We start from the raw sequence: 23,679 nt of genomic DNA, 5'->3' as shown, positions 1-23,679 counted from the left end.
TATCATTGACCAATGAACCATGAAAATGAGGTCAAGGTCATATGAAACCTTCCAGTCGGACATGTACACCAAACAATAATTCCACATACCAAATAGCTGACCTATTGCTTATAGTATCTAAGATATAGACTGGCGCTTATAGTTCAGTGGTGGTCGATGGTTCAGATCACGTCTGTCATATTTGTTTTTCGTATATTGTTTTAATATAAATTATGGCCATTTGGTGGATAGTTGTCTCATTGGCAATCATACCACATCTCCTCATTTTTATATTGACAACGAAAACTTAATCTTGATCACTGATCCCTAAAATGATGTTGAGGTCAGGTGAACCCTGTATGACGGACATGTGGACCTTTTAATGAGCCTTATACCAAATATAGGTATCCTGTTACTCATAAGTGAGTATTTCACATGACAAGCAGTTGCTGAACCATGAAAATGACTACGGACATACGACAGATGGAAATTTCAATGCCAATGTTCTCTCTTATTTCAAAAGGAAATGAATACAAACTGTATATGTTTGGAATCTGTAAAATCAAGTTGACTTTTAAAAACCGGAAGCAGTTGTTCATCTCCGTTATTTCAAAGAAAAGGACTACAAACTCTATATTTCTAAAATGTAAAAAAAAGTTATTTCTACACCTTTTTTATTAGGAAATAGCAATCTTGTGATTTAAAGGTTTTTGCATATCTGTATAAAAGTTCATTAAAGCCTTAATTATAAACATGTGAGGTGGAACGACCTTAAAAAGTCTAGATATTATGCCAAAACTCATTGCTTGCACAAACTATCTTTAAGTTATTTTGACCTTGACCCTACATGTAGAAACATCGAAATCAAAAAAGAACTCTATTTTATTCGACCATATATAAATGTAAAGTTGCAATCCAATGTATAGTATTTATCTTTATTTTCATCCAAAAACTTAAGATGACTGACAGACTGATAAATTTTTTAAATTCTTTTACAACTAAGGTTGCAACTTCATTATGCTAACTTGACCAATGACAGCTTTGCAACTTTTAGCAAATTTATGCCACTATTGATTTTTTTACTTTAGTTTTGTCTCTGCAGTTGCAACCACACTAACATGCCAATAATTAATGTCTTTTTGTAATGGGTGTTTTTTCTGGAAAACTATGCCCCTACTTTAAAATCTTGCATATGTTCTATAAAGCTATTTCCATGTTTTACTTTTTACCTGTTATGATTATATTTTATCTGAAGTTGCAATTGTGTGAATTTGGAGTACAGAACTTGTCTTTTCTGAATATGGTTTTTAGGGACTTATAACTGGTGTATTTTTCTCTCTCTCGACTTAAGAAGCAGAAATTACAAGTCATGTTTTTTCTCTCGACTGTTAATGACGTCTTGACACTAAATCCATTGGATTTAGGATGTGTACTGATTGATATCTTAGTTGTATGATAGATAGATGATCATTTTTATTGGATGCTATTGGCTTTTAATTTGCTTTCAGTAACTGTACTATCACATCTATACTTTGTGTCTTTTGTGTTTGTTCTTATTTTGTTCTGTCCCAGGTTAGGGGAAGGGTTTGGCGCCAGCATACATGTTAAACCCCTCTACATTCTGTATGTGCCTGTCTCAAGTCAGGAGCCTGCAATTCAGTGGTTGTTGTTTGCATTTCAGGCCTTTTATAGCTGACTATGCGGTATGGGTTTTACTCATTGTTGAAGTCCTTGCAGTGATCTTTAGTTGTAAACTTGTTAAATTCTGCATCAGTTAGTCTCTGGTGGAGAGTTGTCTTATTGCCAATCATACCACATCTTCTTCTTTTTTAAAGTCTATACTAGTCATGTTCATTTACAACAGGAAACACCTTTATTTCAAACTGTTCATTTACTTCGAATCCATTTTTCATAAGTAGAAGAATTTTAGATTGTTAATTTCATCAATCTATCAATTCAAGTAAAATTATATAAAACATAAAGCAATTAAATACATTTTTACATATATAAGGCATTCAATACAGGTCCAAGGGAGATCACTTAACACAACATTATACATTCAATTTTCAGCATTGATTCCAGTTTGGTCTGTGATGACATCATAATGTAACTTTGAGGAATAAAATTCAAAATTGTAATGCTATTGGATATATTGAAAAAAAAAATTGTCAGGTTTGAATTAATTTCAGGAGAAATAAAATGCTCCGCTGGGCGCAGCTTGATACGACCCCAGAGGTCAAACCCTGAACAGTTGGGGCAAGTAAGACATAACAGTCAAGCTTGATACACACTGAATTTGGATTGTGATTAAATATTTGACACAGCATAGGTTTCTGACACAGAATGAATGTGGTCTAAGAACTTATAAATTATTAATTGACCTATTCAAACCATATAATTATTATTTGCTTTTATATATAAATCAGAAATTACCAATTCAAAATGGAAAATTTTAAAGAAAATAAAAGGGAAAAAAAATCCCTCCCCCAAATTTTTTGAACCCCCTTATGATTCATCGTCCCTAAACTCAATCTAAGCCTTCCCTTTATGGTATGGTACCTTGCAGTACAATTTCAGAGAGATCCATACACTTGAACACAAGTTATTGTCTGGAAACTAGAAACATGCTTGTTTTTTTGCCCCTTTTTTGGCCCCTAATTCCTAAAAATTTGAGGTAATTACCCCCAAAATCAATCCCAGCATTCCCATTGTGATATGGAACCTTGTAGTACAGTTTCATAAAGATCCATACACTTGAACACACGTTATTGTCTGGAAACTAGAAAAATGCTTATTTTTGGCCCCTTTTTGACCCCTTATTCCTAAACGTTTTGGGCAATTACCCCCAAACTCAATTCCAGCTTTCCCTTTGTGATATGGAACCTTGTAGTACAATTTCAGAAAGATCCATACACTTACACACAAGTTATTGTCCTGAAACTAGAAAAATGCTTGTTTTTTGCCCCTTTTTTGGCCCCTCATTCCTAAAATTTTGAGGCAATTACACCCAAAATCAATCCCAGCCTTCCCTTTGTAGTATGGTACCTTGCAGTACAATTTCAGAGAGATCCATACACTTGAACACAAGTTATTGTCTGGAAACTAGAAAAATGCTTATTTTTGGCTCCTTATTCCTAAACATTATGGGCAATTACCCCCAAACTCAATTCCAGCTTTCCCTTTGTGATATGGAACCTTGCAGTACAATTTCAGAAAGATCCATACACTTACACACAAGTTATTGTCATGAAACTAGAAAAATGCTTGTTTTTTGCCCCTTTTTTGGCCCCTAATTCCAAAAATTTTGAGGCAATTACCCCCAAAATCAATTCCAGCTTTTCCTTTGTGATATGGAACCTTGTAGTACAATGTCAGAAAGATCCATACAATTGCACACAAGTTATTGTCATGAAACTAGAAAAATGCTTATTTTTTGCCCCTTTTTTGGCCCCTAATTCCTTAAATTTAGAGGCAATTACCCCCAAAGTCAATCCCAGCATTCCCTTTGTGATATGGAAACTTGTGGTACAATGTCAGAGAGATCCATACACTAACACACAATTTATTGTCTGGAAGTTACAAAAATGCTTATTTTTGGCCCCTTATTCCTTAACTGTTGGTACCATAACCCCCAAAATCAATCCCAACCTTCCTTTTGTGGTATTGAACCTTATGGTAAAATTTCATAGAGATCCATTCATTTAAACTAAAGTTAGAGTGTGAAAACCAATGTGTCTTCGGACGACGACGACGACGACGACGCCAACGTCATACCAATATACAACCGCAAAATTTTTTTGTGGCCGTATAAAAACTGCAAAATTTTGTTAAAACTACCAATTCGGTGGCAGCAACCCAACAATGGGTTGTTCGATTCGTCTGAAAATTTCAGGGCAGATAGATCTTGACCAATTAAACAATTTTACCCCTGTCACATTTGCTCTAAAAGATTTAGTTTTTGAGATATAAGCCAATAAAATGCTCCGCTGGGCGCAGCTTGATACGACCGCGGAGGTCGAACCCTGAACAGTTGGGGCAAGTATGGACACAACATTCAAGCTTGATACAGCACTGAATTTGGATTGTGATTAAATATTTGACACAGCATAGGTTTCTGACACAGAATGAATGTGGTCTAAGAACTTAAAAAATTTTAATTTACCTATTCAAACCATATTATTATTATTTGCTTTTATATATAAATCAGAAATAACCAATTTAAAATGGAAAATTTTAAAGAAAAAAAAAGGAAAAAAAGGAAAAAAAAATCCCTCCCCCAAATTTTTTGAACCCCCTTATGATTCATCACCCCCAAACTCAAACCCAGCTTTCCCTTTGTGATATGGAACCTTGAAGTACAATTTCATAAAGATCCATACACTAACACACAAGTTATTATCCTGAAACTAGAAAAATGCTTGATTTTTGCCCCTTTTTGGCCCCTAAATCCTAAAATTTTGGGGCAATTACCTAAAAAATCAATCCCAGCCTTCCTTTTATGGTATGGTACCTTGCAGTACAATTTCAGAGAGATCGTACACTTGAACACAAGTTATTGTATGGAAACTAGAAAAATGCTTGTTTTTAGGCCCCTTTTTTGCCCCAAATTCCTCAACATTTAGGGCAATTACCCCCAAACTCAAACCCAGCTTTCCCTTTGTGATATGGAACCTTGTTGTACAATTTCATAAAGATCCATACACTTACACACAAGTTATTGTCCTGAAACTAGAAAAATGCTTGTTTTTTTGCCCCTTTTTGGCCCCTTATTCCTAAATATTTTGGGGCAATTACCCCAAAAATCAATCCCAGCCTTCCCTTTGAGGTATGGTACCTTGCAGTACAATTTCAGAGAGATCCATACACTTGAACACAAGTTATTGTCTGGAAACTAGAAAAATGCTTATTTTTGGCCCCTTTTTCCTAAACATTTTGGGCAATTACCCCCAAACTCAATTCCAGCTTTCCCTTTGTGATATGGAACCTTGTAGGACAATTTCAGAAAGATCCATACACTTACACACAAGTTATTGTCATGAAACTAGAAAATGCTTGTTTTTTTCCCCTTTTTTTGCCCCTAATTCCTAAAATTTTGTCGCAATTACCCCCAAAATCAATCCCAGTATTCCCTTTGTGATATGGAACCTTGTGGTACAATGTCAGAGAGATCCATACACTAACACACAAGTTATGTCTGGAAGTTACAAAAATGCTTATTTTTGGCCCCTAATTCCTTAACTGTTGGTACCATAACCCCCAAAATCAATCCCAACCTTCCTTTTGTAGTATTGAACCTTGTGGTATAATTTCATAGAGATCCATTCACTTAAACTAAAGTTAGAGTGCGAAAACCAATGTGTCTTCGGACGACGATGACGACGACGCCAACGTCATACCAATATACGACCACAAATTTTTTTTTGCGGTCGTATAAAAATTATTTTCAGAATTGTCCTGGGATAAAAACAAAAAAAAAGGCACAGGAAGAACACTTGTATAATCTTATTTTTGGCAGATACACAAATCTTTCATTTTATCTAACTTTGTTCATATTAACTGCATACTTAATTTTAATAAGGACATGTAATATGATTACCAATGAGACAAATATCCACCAGAGACTAAAGGCTGAGGATGTAAACAACTATAGGGCACTATGAGGCCTTTGACAATAAGCAAAGCCCATACCATATAGAAAGAAGCTATAATAGGTAAAACAGTGCTTCCTTTTTAAAGACACATCAAAACAATTATACTTACAAGTAAAAGAAGCATAGTTCATACACTGATCTTACATGGTATTATACATTATGTATAAAGATCCTACATGTAATACAATCATATACATTTCATACAAACTACATCTACGTGTATACCCTTTTAAAATGTATCCCTTATAACGGGATATTATTGTAAATTAGCATAAAAAATAACAATAGAAAACTGTAAACAGATAACAAGTACAAAGTTGTGTTCCTTTGTTGGTGAACAATCCTTCACCACAGATCAAAAATTAAATTGCACATCTTATAAATCAAATTATTAACAAAAGGAGTAAGTTCGGTAGGGCTATATTTGGCCCTGAATATTAAATCCATACTTTTAAAGTTAAAACATGTTTCAGGTTGATGAAAAGACATGTAAGACAGTGAAATGGAACTTTTTTGTTGAGCTTTTCTTATAAAATAACACAACGCAAATCGGCCATAAGTAGAGATTTTTGTGAAATTTTACAAAATCATCCAGATTTCAACCTAATTAAGGCCAAGGAACATAAAGGACAGGCTTTGACAAACTAAATATTCAAGTCAGATATTAACATATTATAACAAACATTATGTTAAAAGATCTGTTTTGTCAACATATGCGCTCTGTTTCCTGTCCAAAAAATCAATGGAAATTAACCTGCTCGTAAAAAATCAAAATGAGTGCCATTCGTATGTAAGTATGCATTATGTAAAATTTTGAGCACAAGACATATTTCCTATCTAGTTATTGTATTAGCTATGATTCATTGTGATAATTGTCAATAAATCATAATTTGAAATTGTAGCTAAAAATAGGAGTCATTTTAGTCACTTATCAAACCTACTCCTTTGTACCATTTTAAGTTTTTAGTTTGTACCCTGTCTGCAACACTGACACGACTAAGAAAAAGAGTCTCTGAACATTACTTTACTACTTACTACAACTTGTTGAAATATTTAATGGTGAGATTTTATAGAAAAAACATTTTTTTATTAGCTCTGCATGGCTACTGAGAAACATCTGTTGACAAAGCATTTTATTATTTGAATAAGGAAAAATAACACTCTTGGAGAGTTTTTGTTATATCATATTGCACAAATTATAAATTATGTACATTAAACCCTCATGTTATAGGAATTGAATACAAGCAAGTTACAACTGATATTTAGTTTACTCATAGAGTATATGTGGCTCAATCTTGCAATATTTTCAAATTTAAAACACGTTAAATGGAGAATGTGTCCATGTGCCCTTGATCTGAGTTTTGTGATAATAAGCATCGTGTATAAGTTTCATAACATTTGGCTGAGTCAAACTAAAAATAGAGAATGGAAACTAATTTTGGGATGTACGCACGTACAGACTGACAAGGGTAACACTTAATGATTCATTTGTGGATGCCCTTTGAAAAAAAATAAATTATTGTAGTGTATACAACTGAAAAAATTCATACAAAGCTATTCATTCCTTCATAAACAACACAGCATAAATATTCATATCAAAATTGCACTCATCATAAATCATACAGCAGATACATGTATACTGAGGCATTTCTATTACACATTAATGCAATCATAAAAATGAACCAGAAAAATTGGGCATGGTACAAATTTAGAACACAACCTTAAATTTAAAATGTCTTGTCGTCTGCTGCTCCATATACTGGAGAAGTAATACTGGGGATTCATTATTATTCATGGGATACCAATTTTTGTGGACCTCATGAGTAAATGTGAACCACTAATTTAAATGTTCAATGAAGTACAAATTTTCTATAGGTGTTTATGCAGACTTTTGAAAACCACAAATTCATATATCCACGAAAATACAATTTTTCCTCAATCCATGAAAATTGGTACACACGAAAAATAAATGTATCCAGAATACAGGAAAGATTTTCTTACAAAGATGGGAGGAGAAAAATATATTTCATGTACAGGTTGGGAAATCTGAATTTTTCTTCTTTCAGTTAAGGATGTAGTTAGAACTCTAGAATTTAAAATTGATACTATAAGTCAAAAAAACACTGTTTAAGATCAAATAAGCTTAAAATACTGATAGGTTACGGAAGTCCTTTTTGAGATATTTGATTTTTTTAAAATGGCGGGAAAAGGCTGACTCAGATTTTTACCTTATATTTAGCATTTGCATTATTTGGGTCTAAAATCGTAAGATAAAAATAGAATCTGCTTAAATTTTGGTAATGACCCTTTTATGAGATATTGAAGTCATCTATGAAAAGAAAAGTGGGTGATATGGGGCAAAATATTTTACCCTGTATTTTAGGAAAAAACCCAAGGAGTCTGAACATCTATCAAAAATTCCTAAACCTGACATGACTACATCCTTAAGAATATATTACACAACCATTCTACTGAATATGTTCACTTCATTCTGCATAAAACGATCAAATTCAATCATATATTCATGCCTGAACAATTTTTAGAATTTTCACACACCTCAATGGTTTGTACAATCAATACCTTGTTATATATGTATGGGGATGTTGATAATATCAGATTGATAACCTTCAAATGACCTGTATTGTTGATGTAGTAAGTCTGGAATCACAAGCCATACACACTTGATAGTAAAATAAATCGCCAAAGAGTATTTTTTGTTTTTTCAGTCTGTTCCAAAATATTTCATTCCGAAGTGATTTGGAGTGACAGGATGTACCTCTGATGTCAGTACTTTCATGTTTGGAAATCTTTTCACTAAGGCTTTGGCAGCTGAAAAAACAAATATTATGTTTATAGTGAGTTGATAATTGTATTCACAGTATTCCTTTTTATTCATGTCAATTTAATAACATTAAAATTTATTCATTTTTTTTTCTGTTTCAGTTCTGTGTGTGTTGTCATAGTTATGATAGCATTGCATATAAATACCTTATTTCAGGATATTTCATATCCTACTACCAGCTATTGGTGTGGTAGTTGCAATACGGTAACACAAATCAAAATATATTGTTCATGTTTTCAAAATCTATTGTACAAGTTTTCAGAATGCATTGTTTTGTAATGGCAATCACAAATGAGGATTAAAATCTGCTGTTTTTAATCTGCAGTACAAAAGTCAAAACAATTTATTTTTTAGAGCAATCTGGAACATATATATATATATATATAGGTTTGAACGTTGTTTTGAATTAAGACTTGTATATACGCTGGGCGCAGCTTGATACGACCGCAGAGGTCGAACCCTGAACAGTTGGGGCAAGTATGGCCACAACATTCAAGCTTGATACAGCTCTGAATTTGGATTGTGATTAAATATTTGGTACAGCATAGGTTTCTGACACGGAATGAATGTGGTCTAAGAACTTAAATTTTTTAATTTACCTATTATGGTCCAATATCCAAAATCTAAATGCATGGTTAGATTCAGCATATCAAAGAATTCAAAGAATTCAATTTTTGATGAAATCAAACAATATTAAATTTTAGACCCTTTTGACCTCAATGTGGACCAATTTGATAACGGGGCCCAAAAATCAAAATACATGGTTAGATTCAGCATATCAAAGAACCCCCATGTATTCAATTTTTGTTGAAATCAAACAAAGTTTAATTTTGGACCCAATTTGGACCAACTTGAAAACTGGGCCCAAAAATCAAAATACATGGTTAGATTCAGCATATCAAAGAACCCCATATATTCAATTTTTGTTAAAATCAAACTAAGTTTAATTTTGGACCTTAATGTAGACCAATTTGAAAACTGGACCCAAAATTAAAAATCTAAATACAGGGTCAGATTCGGCATAACAAATAAATAAATGTGGTCAAAGATTTTACAAATCTAATGCACCATACTGTGCAATTAAAGATTACTTCTTGAAGTTTTTCAATATTTGAAATTTGAAAAAAAAATAATATTTGAAGAATAATTCTTTTTAATTTCTGAAATCTGAAATGAGAAAAAATTGACCCCCCACAATTTCTTTCCCTCCCCTTTTTCCCCCCAAAAAGTCTTTCCCTCCAGATATGGTCATAATCTCAATTCAAATTTCCAACGTTATTTGCAACCATAATTACCCATTTAAATTTACCATAGTGCTAACTTCATCTATTTTATAATAGAATTTATGTGGTGTCAAATCTTTCATATGGATTTTGTTGTAAAAAAAAAAAGATGCAACATTTGCAGATATTTTTACTGGTCTGCCATTATAAATATGCATTTCTTTAAACATAATTTAAAAGCAGTGTAAGGGAAGTAATCAAAACGTTGTATTTGGATTACCTCCCTTACACTGTTTTAAATTGTCTTAATTGTTCATTAACCATTACTTTATACATAATTCAAAAGCTTTTAATGAAAAATTATATAAAATGTGACGAAAATACGTTCAAATGACGAAATATGTCATCCAAGTTGCAATAAGTGATCGTTTGAGAAATTTTGAAATTAAAATGAGAACCCTCCGGGGAAAAACAATTTTGTTCAATTGATGAAACTACAAAAACATCTATGGATAAACGAACTGCAAATTGTGGTCGTTTTAGAAATATTGAAATTGAAATGCCGATTGACAGATTTTGCTTGGAAAAATAATTATAATGGTCAATTATGATGTTTAAATAACGGATTACCTGTAATCACAACTTATAACACCTGCTGTTAATGTTAATTAGCTGATGGTCATAAACTTGTCAGAAACATGAAGACAGGTAGAATTATAGTATTTTCATCAAAATATTACGACAATAAAGGCATGGACATGCCAAAAAGGGCAGGGCGTCAGAAAAACGGCACAGGGCGGCAGTCGGGAAAGGGGGAGTGGACCACCCTGTAAAAACGATCATGCTGCAACACTGTTTATTTGTTGTTTTAACAATATATTAGGCTGTCGGTCACTCATTTGAATTGTTTTACATTTTGTCATGCCGACTTTTTTATAGCTTACAATACAGTATGGATTTTTCCTCATTGTTGAAAGATATACAGTACCATACAGTTGTTTACATTTTGGTCCTTGGGTATCTGGTGGGTAATTGTATCATTGACAATATTACCACATCTCCTTAATTTAAAGCATAAATCCTTTTAAAAACAAATAACTAACTTCTGCAAATCCTTTTATCATATTGCATTCTTTTCTTAATTTTCAATATCTCAACAGGTTTTTAGCATTTGTTCCATGTATAAAGCCTAAGACTTTGAGATGAAGAACAGCAAATACATGATAAAAGTTGTGTCCCTTTGATATTGGTTTTTCAAGTATGTGCAGGAATTTTGTGTCATGAATCAATACGCAAAAATTTCATTTTTCCATATGTTCAGCACATTCAAGCTAGCAATAAACTGCACTCATTTAATTGTCATAGAATGAAAACGAATACAGCAAACAAATTTTTAATCCCAATTGATTTCTGGATTTCCCCAATTCCCAAGTTAAAAGAGTGTCTCATGTAGTTATTTGTTACACATTGTGTCACTGAATGAATACTTGTGGCAAGCAAAAGGTCTTGCACAATAAAATCATATCTAGCATCAAAGTCCTACAGAAGATGATAATGATCTTGGCTCTCAGTCATATAATTTTACTCTGTACTCAGAATTTGTGCTATGAAAATTAAATCCAGTATTTTGATTGGATGAATTCTGAGTCTGAGTATGATAATTATGCTTGTAATTTTTATGACAGCAAGGTAACACCAATTCTAAAGAGTCATAATCATACCTTGTGGAGTAACAAAGAGATTCAGCAAGATAATATTGTCTTCTTTCACATAATGATCTTTCAAAACCTGGACAGCTTTTATAACCGTGTTCCCTGAATCTGCAATGAAACAATTTATCTACATTTACTGTGGATTCATAATAAATCGTTGGGTATCAATTTTCGTAGATTTTGTGGGTATATATATGGGAACCATGAATTTGAATGTTCAACGAAGTATAAATAAAATGTAATTGCCTATAGGCTTAATTTATTGTATACAAACTTTTGCAAAACCACAAAAATACATTTTTTCCTAAACCCATAAAATTTGATACCCGTGTAAATAAATGAATCCACAGCATCACTTGTACATGATTACTGTAAATTCAGAAATTATTGCGAGGTTTTAATTAATGCGAATAATGCAACGGGGTGAAGATCGCAATTATAAGAACCCACATTCTGAAATCTGATACATATATCTGTATGCAGATTTTCCTGAAATCGCAATAATTAATCTCGCATTTTTGTCCATTCTTCAAAAATTGCAATAATAAATGCATGCATTAATTTCTTAATTTACAGTAGTTCTTAGATTCTTGAATGTGTTATAGAGCTCTTGGTAACTTACAAGTTCCTTTAAATGACTTGTTCTCCATTTATATTTGTGGATCTAAGTATACCATCATTACAAAACCTAAAAATAAAATCTTGACCCACCATTTCAATATTTTCAATATCACCTGAGGTTCTGATGGCAACAAATAAATATTTCAATGAAAAGTTTGTCAGAATGACAGTCAAATTTAAATTCCACAACATACCACTTTATCCCATATATCTATCCATTACTTACTCATAATAGGATACATCAATAAGACTTTACGTTGGTCTATGTCTGGCGGTAGTTTGGCATACACAACTTTAGCTTCCCGAGTATCTTCATCTTTTTGTATTAGGATTTTTCCTATTCGTATGGACCTACAACAATCTCTTAAACCTTGTTCCATCGCCTCTCCTGCAAATAAGCAACAAGACTGATAAAAGAAATTCACAATTTTACCTGAACAAAATAAGAGTCATAATGTTCCCCAAGACAAACAAGCAACTATATCGATAAAAAAAATTACAATTTTACTCAAATAAAATAAGTGTTAATATATGAATGGAGGGGGTTCAAACCCCAGCCAGACATCTGTACCCAAATTTGTAGGTTGAGACCCCCCGTGCTTTAGGGTAGTTATAATAAATATAAAGTAAGTACATATACTCAAAACACAAGTATTTTAATCATTTGCAGTACATTGTACTAACAAGTACACATGTAGCTTAGTATCATTCAGACACTTAAAATTTAGCACTTTTCATAATTATACTAATTACACATTTACCTCTCTTGTAAACTCAAGTCTTGCACTTTCCACTTCTCATTATGAAACTCATTAAACTAATTCAACCCTTTGGCAACCCAAACCTTGTACTTAACACTTTCAATCAAACTAGAGAATATTGATGTGTCAGAGGGTCTGCAGCATATAGAAAAAATATGATGCAATGAGGAATGTTCCATGTATATGCAAAGCGGTTTCTAAGTTGAAATAAATATTTTTACCCAGGATCATGGACAAAAATGCAGTTTTCTTCGATGTACACAATACACTTTCTAGCATGTTAAGTATTGGTGAATAATCAAGCTAGGTTTTATCCCATAATTCCAAGGGGTTTTAAAGTTAGGGCAGAAACAATTTGTGACGAATGGACGTAGAGACAGGTGCATGGACGGACAAACAAGCTGATCTCTATAGGCCTTCTGCCAATTAAACGACAAGGGTCCTTACTTGTTTTTAATTTCCTCATCTGGTACCCCATGCCTTTGTACTTACCACTTCTCATTATGCTAACTCCACAGTTTCCCCTTTGGTAGCTCAAGCCTTCATACTTATGACCTATAAATTATAATGTTGTGTATATAAATAGGAAGCTTCAATGTCACTGCACCTTAAAGATGACATCTACAAGGTGATATGAGCCATATTGACACACTCCCACAGCTAAAAATAATATCTTAAAATCGTCATTAAAAAAATAATTTTAGAAGGAAGTTTGCATTTAACTGACAGATCACTAATCCTAATTATACTGCTACGAAACTGTGTCAGCTGCAAAGACAACTAATTCTGGGGTGTTTATAACAAAATTGACAACACATGAAGGTCTTGCACTGTTGGTTTAATGTTAAAACTTTTACTGAGGACTACATTTTCTTCCACAAATTATATAATGGGATAAACATGATAAATGTATTGAGGTTTAAACACTACAAACAATCAAGTAAGCTTTCAACGAGTCTCACCTGTAGGTGTTGTCACATCACAGTGTCTGTATGGTAGTTGGTTCAATCCTTCTTCAACAACTAATCTAATCTAAATAAATAGATAATGAATATACAAGGTACTCAACGTTATGGTCTCCTGGACTTATAACCAAATCTTCTTATTCATTTTACAAAATAAATAGTTCTGTACATTCAAGGAGTAATAATTAAACAACTCGAAACATCTGTATGTTACAAAAAATGTAGATCATCTAGGGAGAAACTCAGCACAAAACATAAATTCTGACTGAACTTTTACATATACATGTATATAGTACAATGTACATGTAACTCAGATTATTCCTATTTTTTAGTACAAACAATCAATATTTAGGTTGCTGTTTCCAGGATTATCCACTTGCTTCTACCAAATCCACAGCCCCCCCCCTCCCTCATATGTAAACATGGCAAAGTTGAAAAACTACAAAAAAAATGTATATATCATGAGAAGCCCATTTTACATTTCTATACCAAATTTCATTCAAATCCAATTTAAACCAATCACTCCAAAGAAGAATATCCACGCGCATAAAAGTGAATTAAAATTAGTAAATGACAAGAACATTAGAACATTATTAAGTGTCTTCGAGTCGTATATTTGCAGATAAAAGAGTTAAAAATCTAAATTTTGCATGCAAAATCATTTTGCTTTTTTGTCTTTTACATTTTTGTATATGTACATGTAGCATATTAAATACAAAATGTGGTAATTCAACAAGTTCAATAGATATAAGATGTGGTATGAGTGCCAATGAGACAACTCTCCATCAAAGTCAAAATTTGAAAAAGTAAACCATTATAGGTCAAAGTATGGCCTTCAACACGGAACCTTGGCTCACACCGAACAGCAAGCTATAAAGGGCTCACAAAATGACTAGTGTAAAACCAACGGTCTAATCTAAATGAAAAACGAGAAACGAGAAACACTTATGAACCAAATCAACAAACGACAACCACTGAACATCAGGTTCGTGACTTAGGACAGGTGCAAACAAATGCAGTGCATTTTAATAGGCGCCAACCTTCACCCTACCTGAAACAATGTTAATATTATGTTTCTCCTTTTGAAAAAGACAGGATTAAGATCACACTACTGTATGGCATGTAGCCATCTTTTTATTTCTTATTCAAATTTAAATTTATATCATATTTTACTCACTAATCTGTCTGCATAGAAGATAAAGTCTCCTCTTGATGTGGTTCTGAAATATAAAGATAAATCAACTTTTACCATGTTTACAAAATTGGAATTGACACGTGCATACATGTATAAGTAAGAAATAATTAATGGATGCTCCTGGTTTATAGAAAGTTCTACATTAGATAGGCCGTATTTCAAGTTTTAATGAAAATGTCATATATGACCAAATTGACTTCTTCCAATTTTCCATCAATCAAATCAAATAAATCTGTAATTAAACTTCTAAAAATCCAAGGATCCCACTTGCATGATTTTTTTTTTCATTTTTAAGTTGAAGTGTCTCAGTGTATATGTCTTAAATTGTCATTTATTTTTATTACAATTATATGTGTTCTACTTGTCAGAAACTACCAACTACAATATATGCCATGGAAAAATGAATGTTGGTTTCCCCTACATGCCCTAACATGTGAAAATTTTTAAGGTCCAGCATGCAGGAAAAACTTTAAATTTAATTTTATTTTTTGTTAAAAATCAGTTTCAAGCTCGACAGAAAATATTGCTGTTAACCTGACACTAAATTCTTGTTTTACATTCTACATTGTGGTATGAGCTATGTGAAACTAAAGGAATGTTAATTGAGTAATGTTGACACACTTTTAAGGGGTTATCAGACAATTTTAACAGATTAAAAAGCATCATTGAAAATTGTCAAATAAAACCAGTGCAAAATTTGTTTTTCATCTGCAAAAGAAAATCAAAGCCTTAAAGGCTGTAAAAGCAATTGCTGCCATGTTAATGTTTTGGGGACTTTTATTTTTCATCCACATATATATAAGAATTAAACCTGACAGGAGTGTTGTCTAGTGAGAAGTAAGAAGGTTTTAACTTTATATCAATAAAAGACTTTAGCAGAAAGTCATTTTTAATATGTTTTATATTTCACAAGGAGACAACACGTTTACCAGGCTAAAGTTGGGGTCAAATTTACATGTGCTGAAACATATAACTCAAAAAGAAATTATCCCCTGGTAGTGTTTGTAACTGGGCAATAATTTCCTTAATTGATTTAATTTTAACAATTATCATAATTAATTTAAATTTAACCATTCAATTAAAACATTCCAACTTTCCAGACGCAAATGTTGAAAAACGGGAAATAAATAAAATATCTTACAAGACATAAACATGTAAAAAATAAATATATATTTCAGCTTACTAAAAATATTTTCATAATGTTACTTTGTCTTCATTTCTTAAAACTAAGTCCCAAACATTATTGCTCAGTTGATATGTGTCATCCTCATGCGTACGAGATAACTATAATTCTCATGCAATCCCGAAAAGGGGGGTCATCACAGACAAACATGACATTAAATCGTCATTATACGAACAAGAACAAACAGCTCTTCGTTGCTTTGATATTTATCAATTTTCAGGAAACATTGCGAAAAATGATCTTCAACATTTCGAAAACATGTGAAATAAAATTGCAAAACACGGTGCACCGTCGAGTGTCAACACACGTAGTAGACTCGTCCACTGGGAAGACGAGGATAATGGTTTCATCATTTGTCATGCATACCCAGTTTTGATTATGATATCCAAAAGGACGTACTTTTTTTCAATCTATGAAACTAGAAAATTCCAAATTTTAATATCTTTTCATCTGGACTTGGCATCTATCACGTTTTGATGGGTCCATTTCATTAGTAAGGTGATCGATAAATCTTACGGAGTTATAACAAAAAAGGAAAACGAACTTATTGTTATGTGTTTTTAACATGGGTTTCGTTCCGCTAAATTATTTGCGCAAACAAATCAACAAAATAGGTCAGTTAAGTTTATCTATTTTTAGATTACAGGTAATCATTTGACACTACGTATAACAGTCAGGAGACTTACTTAAATGAGTGATTTTCTAAATCACTGATTCAAGTAACATTATGTCCATAAAGGTTAGAAGTAAGAGTTGTCTTTATTTAATAATCACCTATTTCAGTAGTACAAATTAATCACCAGACTAAGTGATTTAATTTTATTGTAGCTTTAAATATAGAATATTAATGATACAGGGACTAATTATGTTGCTTAAATTATCAGAACCAACATCTGTGTCAATGTGTGTTGATAGGATGACCAGGTCATGTCAGGTGATGACCTTGTACTAAATCTAGGATAATGACATAAAAATCACTTGTTTAAGTATCATACCTCAATTTCCTTCCAAAAAATCACTTCTTTAAGTATCATTATTTTAATAACCCCCACAAATTTCAACACCCCCGAACAGTGAAATTTTGATCGCGAGCAGTAGAATTTTATTACATAATCTATAAGATGAAACCTTGAATTTTACAGGAAAAATCTGTTAAGAAAGTATTAGTTCATTGTGTAAAGCCATTTTTATAGCATTTCTTCAACTAAAATAGAATTTGCATCATAGACATAAACCTTGCTGCTTAAAAGAAGCAAAAAGTTCATTTTTTTCAATTTTACTAATGAAAAGATACTATCTAAACCTTTGTGTTTAAAATTTTGGTAAAACTACAAATTCACAATTTGTGACAAAACTTTGAATTTGCTACTTAAATAAGTGATTTAAAAATCACTTGTTTCAATAAGTCCCCTGACTGTATAAACTGTGTAGTGATTTTGATTTTACGATAAATTTATGAATGAACGATAATTTTATGAATGAACAAGAGCACCTGGCCTCTTTCTTAGAGAAACACCATTAAACATATAAAACCGTATTTAATAAGAGATAATTCAGTAAAATTTTCAATACTAAATCAACAACTGAAATGATTCCATATTTTGCTGAAACATCGTCATAAGGAGAACGGAATCGCAGGTATAAAAATGCACTTTTTTTCACTCGGACTTCTATGTTTTTTGATAGTCAAACGATTGTCCCCCTAAATACAAAAATACATCTACAAGAGCATATGCTGAAACCTCTTAAATCCACTAACGTTTTTCAAAAGTTTCAAGCTATGTATTGTATTAGAAAACATACATAGGTGTTTAAGAATGACAGACCAGGAGCCTGTTTAACAAAATACTATGGCTTGATCTGGGCGGAGTCTCTGATTTGCGTCACAAAGATGGCCATATGCGATGGCATAAAAGCAATTGCTTTAAAAAAGAATTGACTTAGGAAGGGGGTAAAAACAGACCCAGCAGGATTAGGGGAAACACACAATCATTTTTGCATGGCCATATCTACATGATCTAGCACTGATTACTATTTAATATGTAAATAAATGGGGAATGTGTCCATGGGACACTGATGATGCCCCTGCTTGCATATAACCTTATAAAGGGACATAACTCAAGAACGGTAAAAGTGACACCAACCAAATTTGTACTTGATCCGAGTTTTGTGGTAATAAGCATTGTGTATAAGTTTCATAACATTTGGTTGAGGCAAACTCTAGAACAGTAAAAGTGAGGCCAACAAAATAATTAAACTATAGCCAATATTAATTTTCCACCTTTTCAAAAGAACTACGCATCTGTTGGGTTAATTTTTTGTTTTATATGAGCAAAACTTATACTATTGGTTTGATAAATATATTTCGACATGCAGTTGAATAGTTTGTAGAGATTTAAGCTGTGATTACAGATAAGCAATATTTGCAAAATAGCCAGGATTTATCTTGATATTGTAGAGGGCGCCTTAATTTCTTTTCAAAAACTCTTTATAATTTACATAATCCATATTAATTAGCAATTCTAATTGAAATCCAATATTTACTGATAAATATCAAAACGAAATGCTTCATTACAAATGTCTTCTTTCTTTTTATAGCATTGCAAATGATGTATAAACTACAAAACTTAATCTGCTATTTGTTTAACGTAATAATCTTTTACACACCTGACTGATCATCAGGGGTTTATTATATATATACTCTTTTTTCACCATTTATGGAAGAAATTCAAATGACTGTGATTAGATTGACCATATGATAGTGGACATTTATCAGAGTTGTACTACAAGAATGATGATTAACAAAACAAATTCTTAATAAAATGCTTCGCTGGGGCGCAGCTTGATACGACCGCAGAGGTCGAACCCTGAACAGTTGGGGCAAGTATGGACACAACATTTAAGCTTGATACAGCTCTGAATTTGGATTGTTATTAAATATTTGAAACAGCATATGTTTCTGACACAGAAAGAATGTGGTCTAAGAACTTGATTTTTTTTAATTTACCTATTATGGTCCAATGTCCAAAATCAAAATACATGGTTAGATTCAGCATATCAAAGAACCCCATATATTCAATTTTTGTTAAAATCAAACAAAGTTTAATTTTGGACCCAACTTGGACAAACTTGAAAACTGGGCCCATAATCAAAAATCTAAACACATGTTTAGATTCAGCACATCAAAGAACCCCAAGAATTCAATTTTTGCTAAAATCAAACTAAGTTTAATTTTGGACCCTTTGGACCTTAATGTAGACCAATTTAAAAAACGGGACTTAAAATTAAAAATCTATATACATGGTTAGATTTGGAATATCAAAGAACCCCAATAATTCAATTTTTGATGAAATCAAACAAAGTTTAATTTTGGACCCTTTTGACCTCAATATGAACCAATTTGATAGCGGGGCCCACAAATAAAAAATCTAAATTCATGGTTAGATTCAGCATATCAAAGAACCCCATATATTCAATTTTTGTTGAAATCAAAAAAAGTTTAATTTTGGACCCCAACTTGGACAAACTTGAAAACTGGGCCCATAATCAAAAATCTAAACACATGTTTAGATTCAGCATATCAAAGAACCCCAAGAATTCAATTTTTGTTAAAATCAAACTAAGTTTAATTTTGGACCCTTTGGACCTCAATGAAGACCAATTTAAAAAACGGGACCCAAATTAAACATCTAAAAACACGGTTAGATTTGGCATATCAAAGAACCCCAATAATTCAATTTTTGATGAATCAAACAAAGTTTAATTTTGGACCCTTTTGACCTCAATATGAACCAATTTGATAGCGGGGCCTACAAATAAAAAATCTAAATACATGGTTAGATTCAGCATATCAAAGAACCTCATATATTCAACTTTTGTTGAAATCAAACAAAGTTTAATTTTGGACCCCAATTTGGACCAACTTGAAAACTGGGCCCATAATCAAAAATCTAAATACAAGTTTAGATTCAGGATATCAAAGAACCCCACATATTCAATTTTTGTTGAAATCAAACAAAGTTTAAATACTGGACCCTATCTTGGACCAACTTGAAAACTGGGCCCATAATCAAAAATCTAAACACATGTTTAGATTCAGCATATCAAAGAACCCCAAGAATTCAATTTTTGTTAAAATCAAACTAAGTTTAATTTTGGACCATTTGGACCTTAATGTAGACCAATTTAAACAAGAGTGCACACGCTGAAATGTCTCGCCTTCTTTACTAATCATTGATATTATGTTGATAGTCCTAAATATAAAGCTTTATTACAACTGTCACATAAACTTAACATTAACCAAGTAAACTAAACATTGACCAGTGAACCATGAAAATGAGGTCAAGGTCAGATGAACCATGCTAGGCAGGCATGTACAGCTAACAATTCTTCCATACAACAAATATAGTTGACCTTTTGCTTATAGTTTAAGAAAAACAGACCAAAACACAAAAACTTAACACTGAGCAATGAACCTTGAAAATGAGGTCAAGGTCAAATAAAACCTGCGTGACTGCCAAATAGATCATAAAATATTTCCATACACCAAATATAGTTGAACTATTGCATATAGTATTAGAAAAAAAGACCAAAACTCAAAAACTTAACTTTGACCACTGAACCATGAAAATGAGGTCAAGGTCAGATGACACCTGCCCGCTAGACATGTACACCTTACAATCATTCCATACACCAAATATAGTAGACCTATGGCATACAGTATAAGAAAAACAGACCAAAACACAAAAACTTAACTATAACCACTGAACCATGAAAATGAGGTCAAGGTCAGATGACACCTGCTAGTTGGACATGTACACCTTACAGTCCTTCCATACACCAAATATACTAGACCTATTGCTTATAGTATCTGAGATATGGACTTGACCACCAAAACTTAACCTAGTTCATTGATCCATGAAATGAGGTTGAGGTCAAGTGAAAACTGTCTGACGGGCATGAGGACCTTGCAAGGTACGCACATACCAAATATAGTTATCCTATTACTTATAATAAGAGAGAATCTAACATTACAAAAAATCTTAACTTTTTTTTCAAGTAGTCACTGAACCATGAAAATGAGGTCAAGGACATTGGACATGTGACTGACGGAAACTTCGTAACATGAGGCATCCATATACAAAGTATGAAGCATCCAGACCTTCCACCTTCTAAAATATAAAGCTTTTAAGAAGTTAGCTAACGCCGCCGCCGCCGTAGCCGCCGCCGCCGCAGATCACTATCCCTATGTCGAGCTTTCTGCGACAAAAGTCGCAGGCTCGACAAAAACAGGACCCAAAATTAAAAATCTAAATACACGGTTAGATTTGGAATATCAAATAGCCACAATAATTCAATTTTTGATGAAATCAAACAAAGTTTAATTTTGGACCCTTTTGACCTCAATATGAACCAATTTGATAACGGGGTCCACAAATAAAAAATCTAAATACACGGTTAGATTCAGCATATCAAAGAACCCCATATATTCAATTTTTGTTGAAATCAAACAAAGTTTAATTTTGGACCCCAATTTGGACCAACTTTCATTGAAAACTGGGCCAAAAATCAAAAATCTAAATACATGTTTAGATTAAGCATATCAAAGAACCTCATATATTCAATTTTTGCTAAAATCAAACAAAGTTTAATTTTGGACCCTTTGGACCTTAATGTAGACTATTTTGAAAACTGGACCCAAAATTAAAAATCTAAATTCACTGTTAGATTCGGCATAACAAATAAATAAATGTGATCAAAGATTTAACAAATCTAATGCGCCATACTGTGCAATTAAAGATTACTACTTGAAATTTTTCAATATTTGAAATTTGAAAAAAAAATAATATTTGGAGATTAATTCTTTTTAATTTCTGAAATCTGAAATGAGAAAAAATTGACCCCCCACAATTTCTTTTTATCCCCCCCCCTCCTTTTTTCCCCAAAAAAATTCTTTCCCTCAAGATATGGTGATAATCTCAATTCAAATTTCCAATGGAGTTGGCAACCATAATTACCCATTTAAATTTACCATAGTGCTACCTTAATCTATTTTATAATAGAATTAAAAATATAGTGTCAAACCTTTCATATGGATTTTTTTGTAAAAAAAAATGATGCAACATTTGCAGATATTTTTACTGGTCTTCCTTTAAAAATATGCATTTCTTTAAAAATAATTTAAAAGCAGTGTAAGGGAAGTAACCAAAACGTTGTATTTGGATTACCTCCCTTACACTGTTTTAAATTATCTTTATTGTTCATTAACCATTACTTTATACATAATTTAAAAGCAGTGTAAGGGAGATAATTTCAATGATGTATTTGATTTATCTCCCTTACACTGCTTTAAATTATGTTTTGTACTAAAGTATTTGTCCATTAACCAGGACAACCTTGTTTTTCCCCCTTTTTTGCCCTTAATTCCTAAACGGTTTGAGCCATAACCCCCCCAAAGCAAATCCTAACCATCCCTTTGTGGTATGGAAACTTGTAGTATAATTTCAGAGAGATCCATACACCGTTCCACAGTTATTGTCTGGAAACTAGAAAATGCTTATTTTTGGCCCCTTTTTGGCCCCTAATTCCTTAACTGTTGGTACCATAACCCCCAAAATCAATCCCAACCTTCCTTTTGTGGTATTTAACCTTATGGTAAAATTTCAAAAAGATCCATTCACTTAAACTAAAGTTAGAGTGCGAAAACCAATGTGTCTTCGGACGACGACGACGCCAACGTCATACCAATATACGACCACAAAATTTTTTTGCGGTCGTATAAAAATAAATAAAACTTTAAGCAGTTATCTGACAGCTGTTGCTGAAAATTTTTTTCCAGACTGCACAATATCAATAAAAGTTAATTTCCACATCACATAAAGCATGTAAAGTGACTGGCTCCCCTTAAAAAAATATGTTGATGCATTACTCTAATTTCATGAAAATAAACCCTAATGACAAAACTTAATAAGACCTGTATTTATGTGAGTAATATACATGTAGCATTCACTAGAAATTAGAAAGTGTAAATTATTTTTTCTTTCTGAAATTATGAAGAGCTGCTTTCCTGATCTGGTTAAGATTCACAATTTTGAATACGTATCCAGAAGGGCATTCGATATAAATAATAGTAGTGTATAATGTACCAACAAGACAGCAACCTGACGATAAAAAAAAATAATTATCAGTATAGAAACCACGTGCGCACTTGTCTCTCAAAACAGTCTGCAGTTCTCTGACGTTGTCCGTGATTCTCAACTTCTTGAAGTTAGCACCAAGTTCTGAGTCTGTATAATTAGTATGTGGCAAGGAATCTTGTATCAAATCTGGTTCTACCATTTTTTCGCTTTTGTCTACTTTCACAATCCCCGCAATATTTTTGTTTGACACGTCACAAATGAAAATTAATATACACGAGAATATAGTTCATAAGAACATCCAATATAAGAATTGCGAGATGGGGTTATTCATATAGTAAATAGTTCAACAACTGTTTTTTATCTATTTGTAGAGTTTTCTCCCTGAGAGTATCCTGATTTAAACCATAA

At 32.4% G+C, this 23,679-nt stretch overlaps 1 protein-coding gene across 1 annotated transcript; it reads right to left on the bottom strand.

The window, feature by feature from the left end:
- Positions 1 to 4,143: 4,143 nt before the first annotated feature.
- LOC127724306 (uracil phosphoribosyltransferase homolog) lies at positions 4,144 to 23,579 on the bottom strand. Its single transcript, XM_052231240.1, has 7 exons — positions 23,340 to 23,579; positions 14,932 to 14,974; positions 13,752 to 13,821; positions 13,282 to 13,344; positions 12,255 to 12,416; positions 11,417 to 11,515; positions 4,144 to 8,459 (listed from the first exon to the last, which is right to left on the bottom strand). Exons 1-7 carry the CDS (start codon positions 23,468 to 23,470, stop codon positions 8,353 to 8,355), a joined length of 675 nt encoding a protein of 224 aa, XP_052087200.1. The 5' UTR covers positions 23,471 to 23,579; the 3' UTR covers positions 4,144 to 8,352.
- Between the last annotated feature and the right edge of the window lie 100 nt (positions 23,580 to 23,679).

Source organism: Mytilus californianus, unplaced genomic scaffold, assembly GCF_021869535.1.
Source record: "Mytilus californianus isolate M0D057914Y unplaced genomic scaffold, xbMytCali1.0.p SCAF_14, whole genome shotgun sequence".
Taxonomy (NCBI): Eukaryota; Metazoa; Mollusca; class Bivalvia; order Mytilida; family Mytilidae; genus Mytilus; species Mytilus californianus.
The sequence above is the reverse complement of the archived record's forward strand: the minus strand, read 5'-3'. Positions and strand labels throughout refer to the sequence as shown.

Coding starts and splice junctions, on each gene's coding strand:
- LOC127724306 (XM_052231240.1), bottom strand. CDS start 23,470: ATGGTAGAACCAGATTTGATACAAGATTCCTTGCCACATACTAATTAT. Junction 14,975..23,339: donor CAGACTGTTTTGAGAGACAA/GTGCGCACGTGG, acceptor TTTATATTTCAG/AACCACATCAAGAGGAGACT. Junction 8,460..11,416: donor TCTCTTTGTTACTCCACAAG/GTATGATTATGA, acceptor TTGTTTTTTCAG/CTGCCAAAGCCTTAGTGAAA.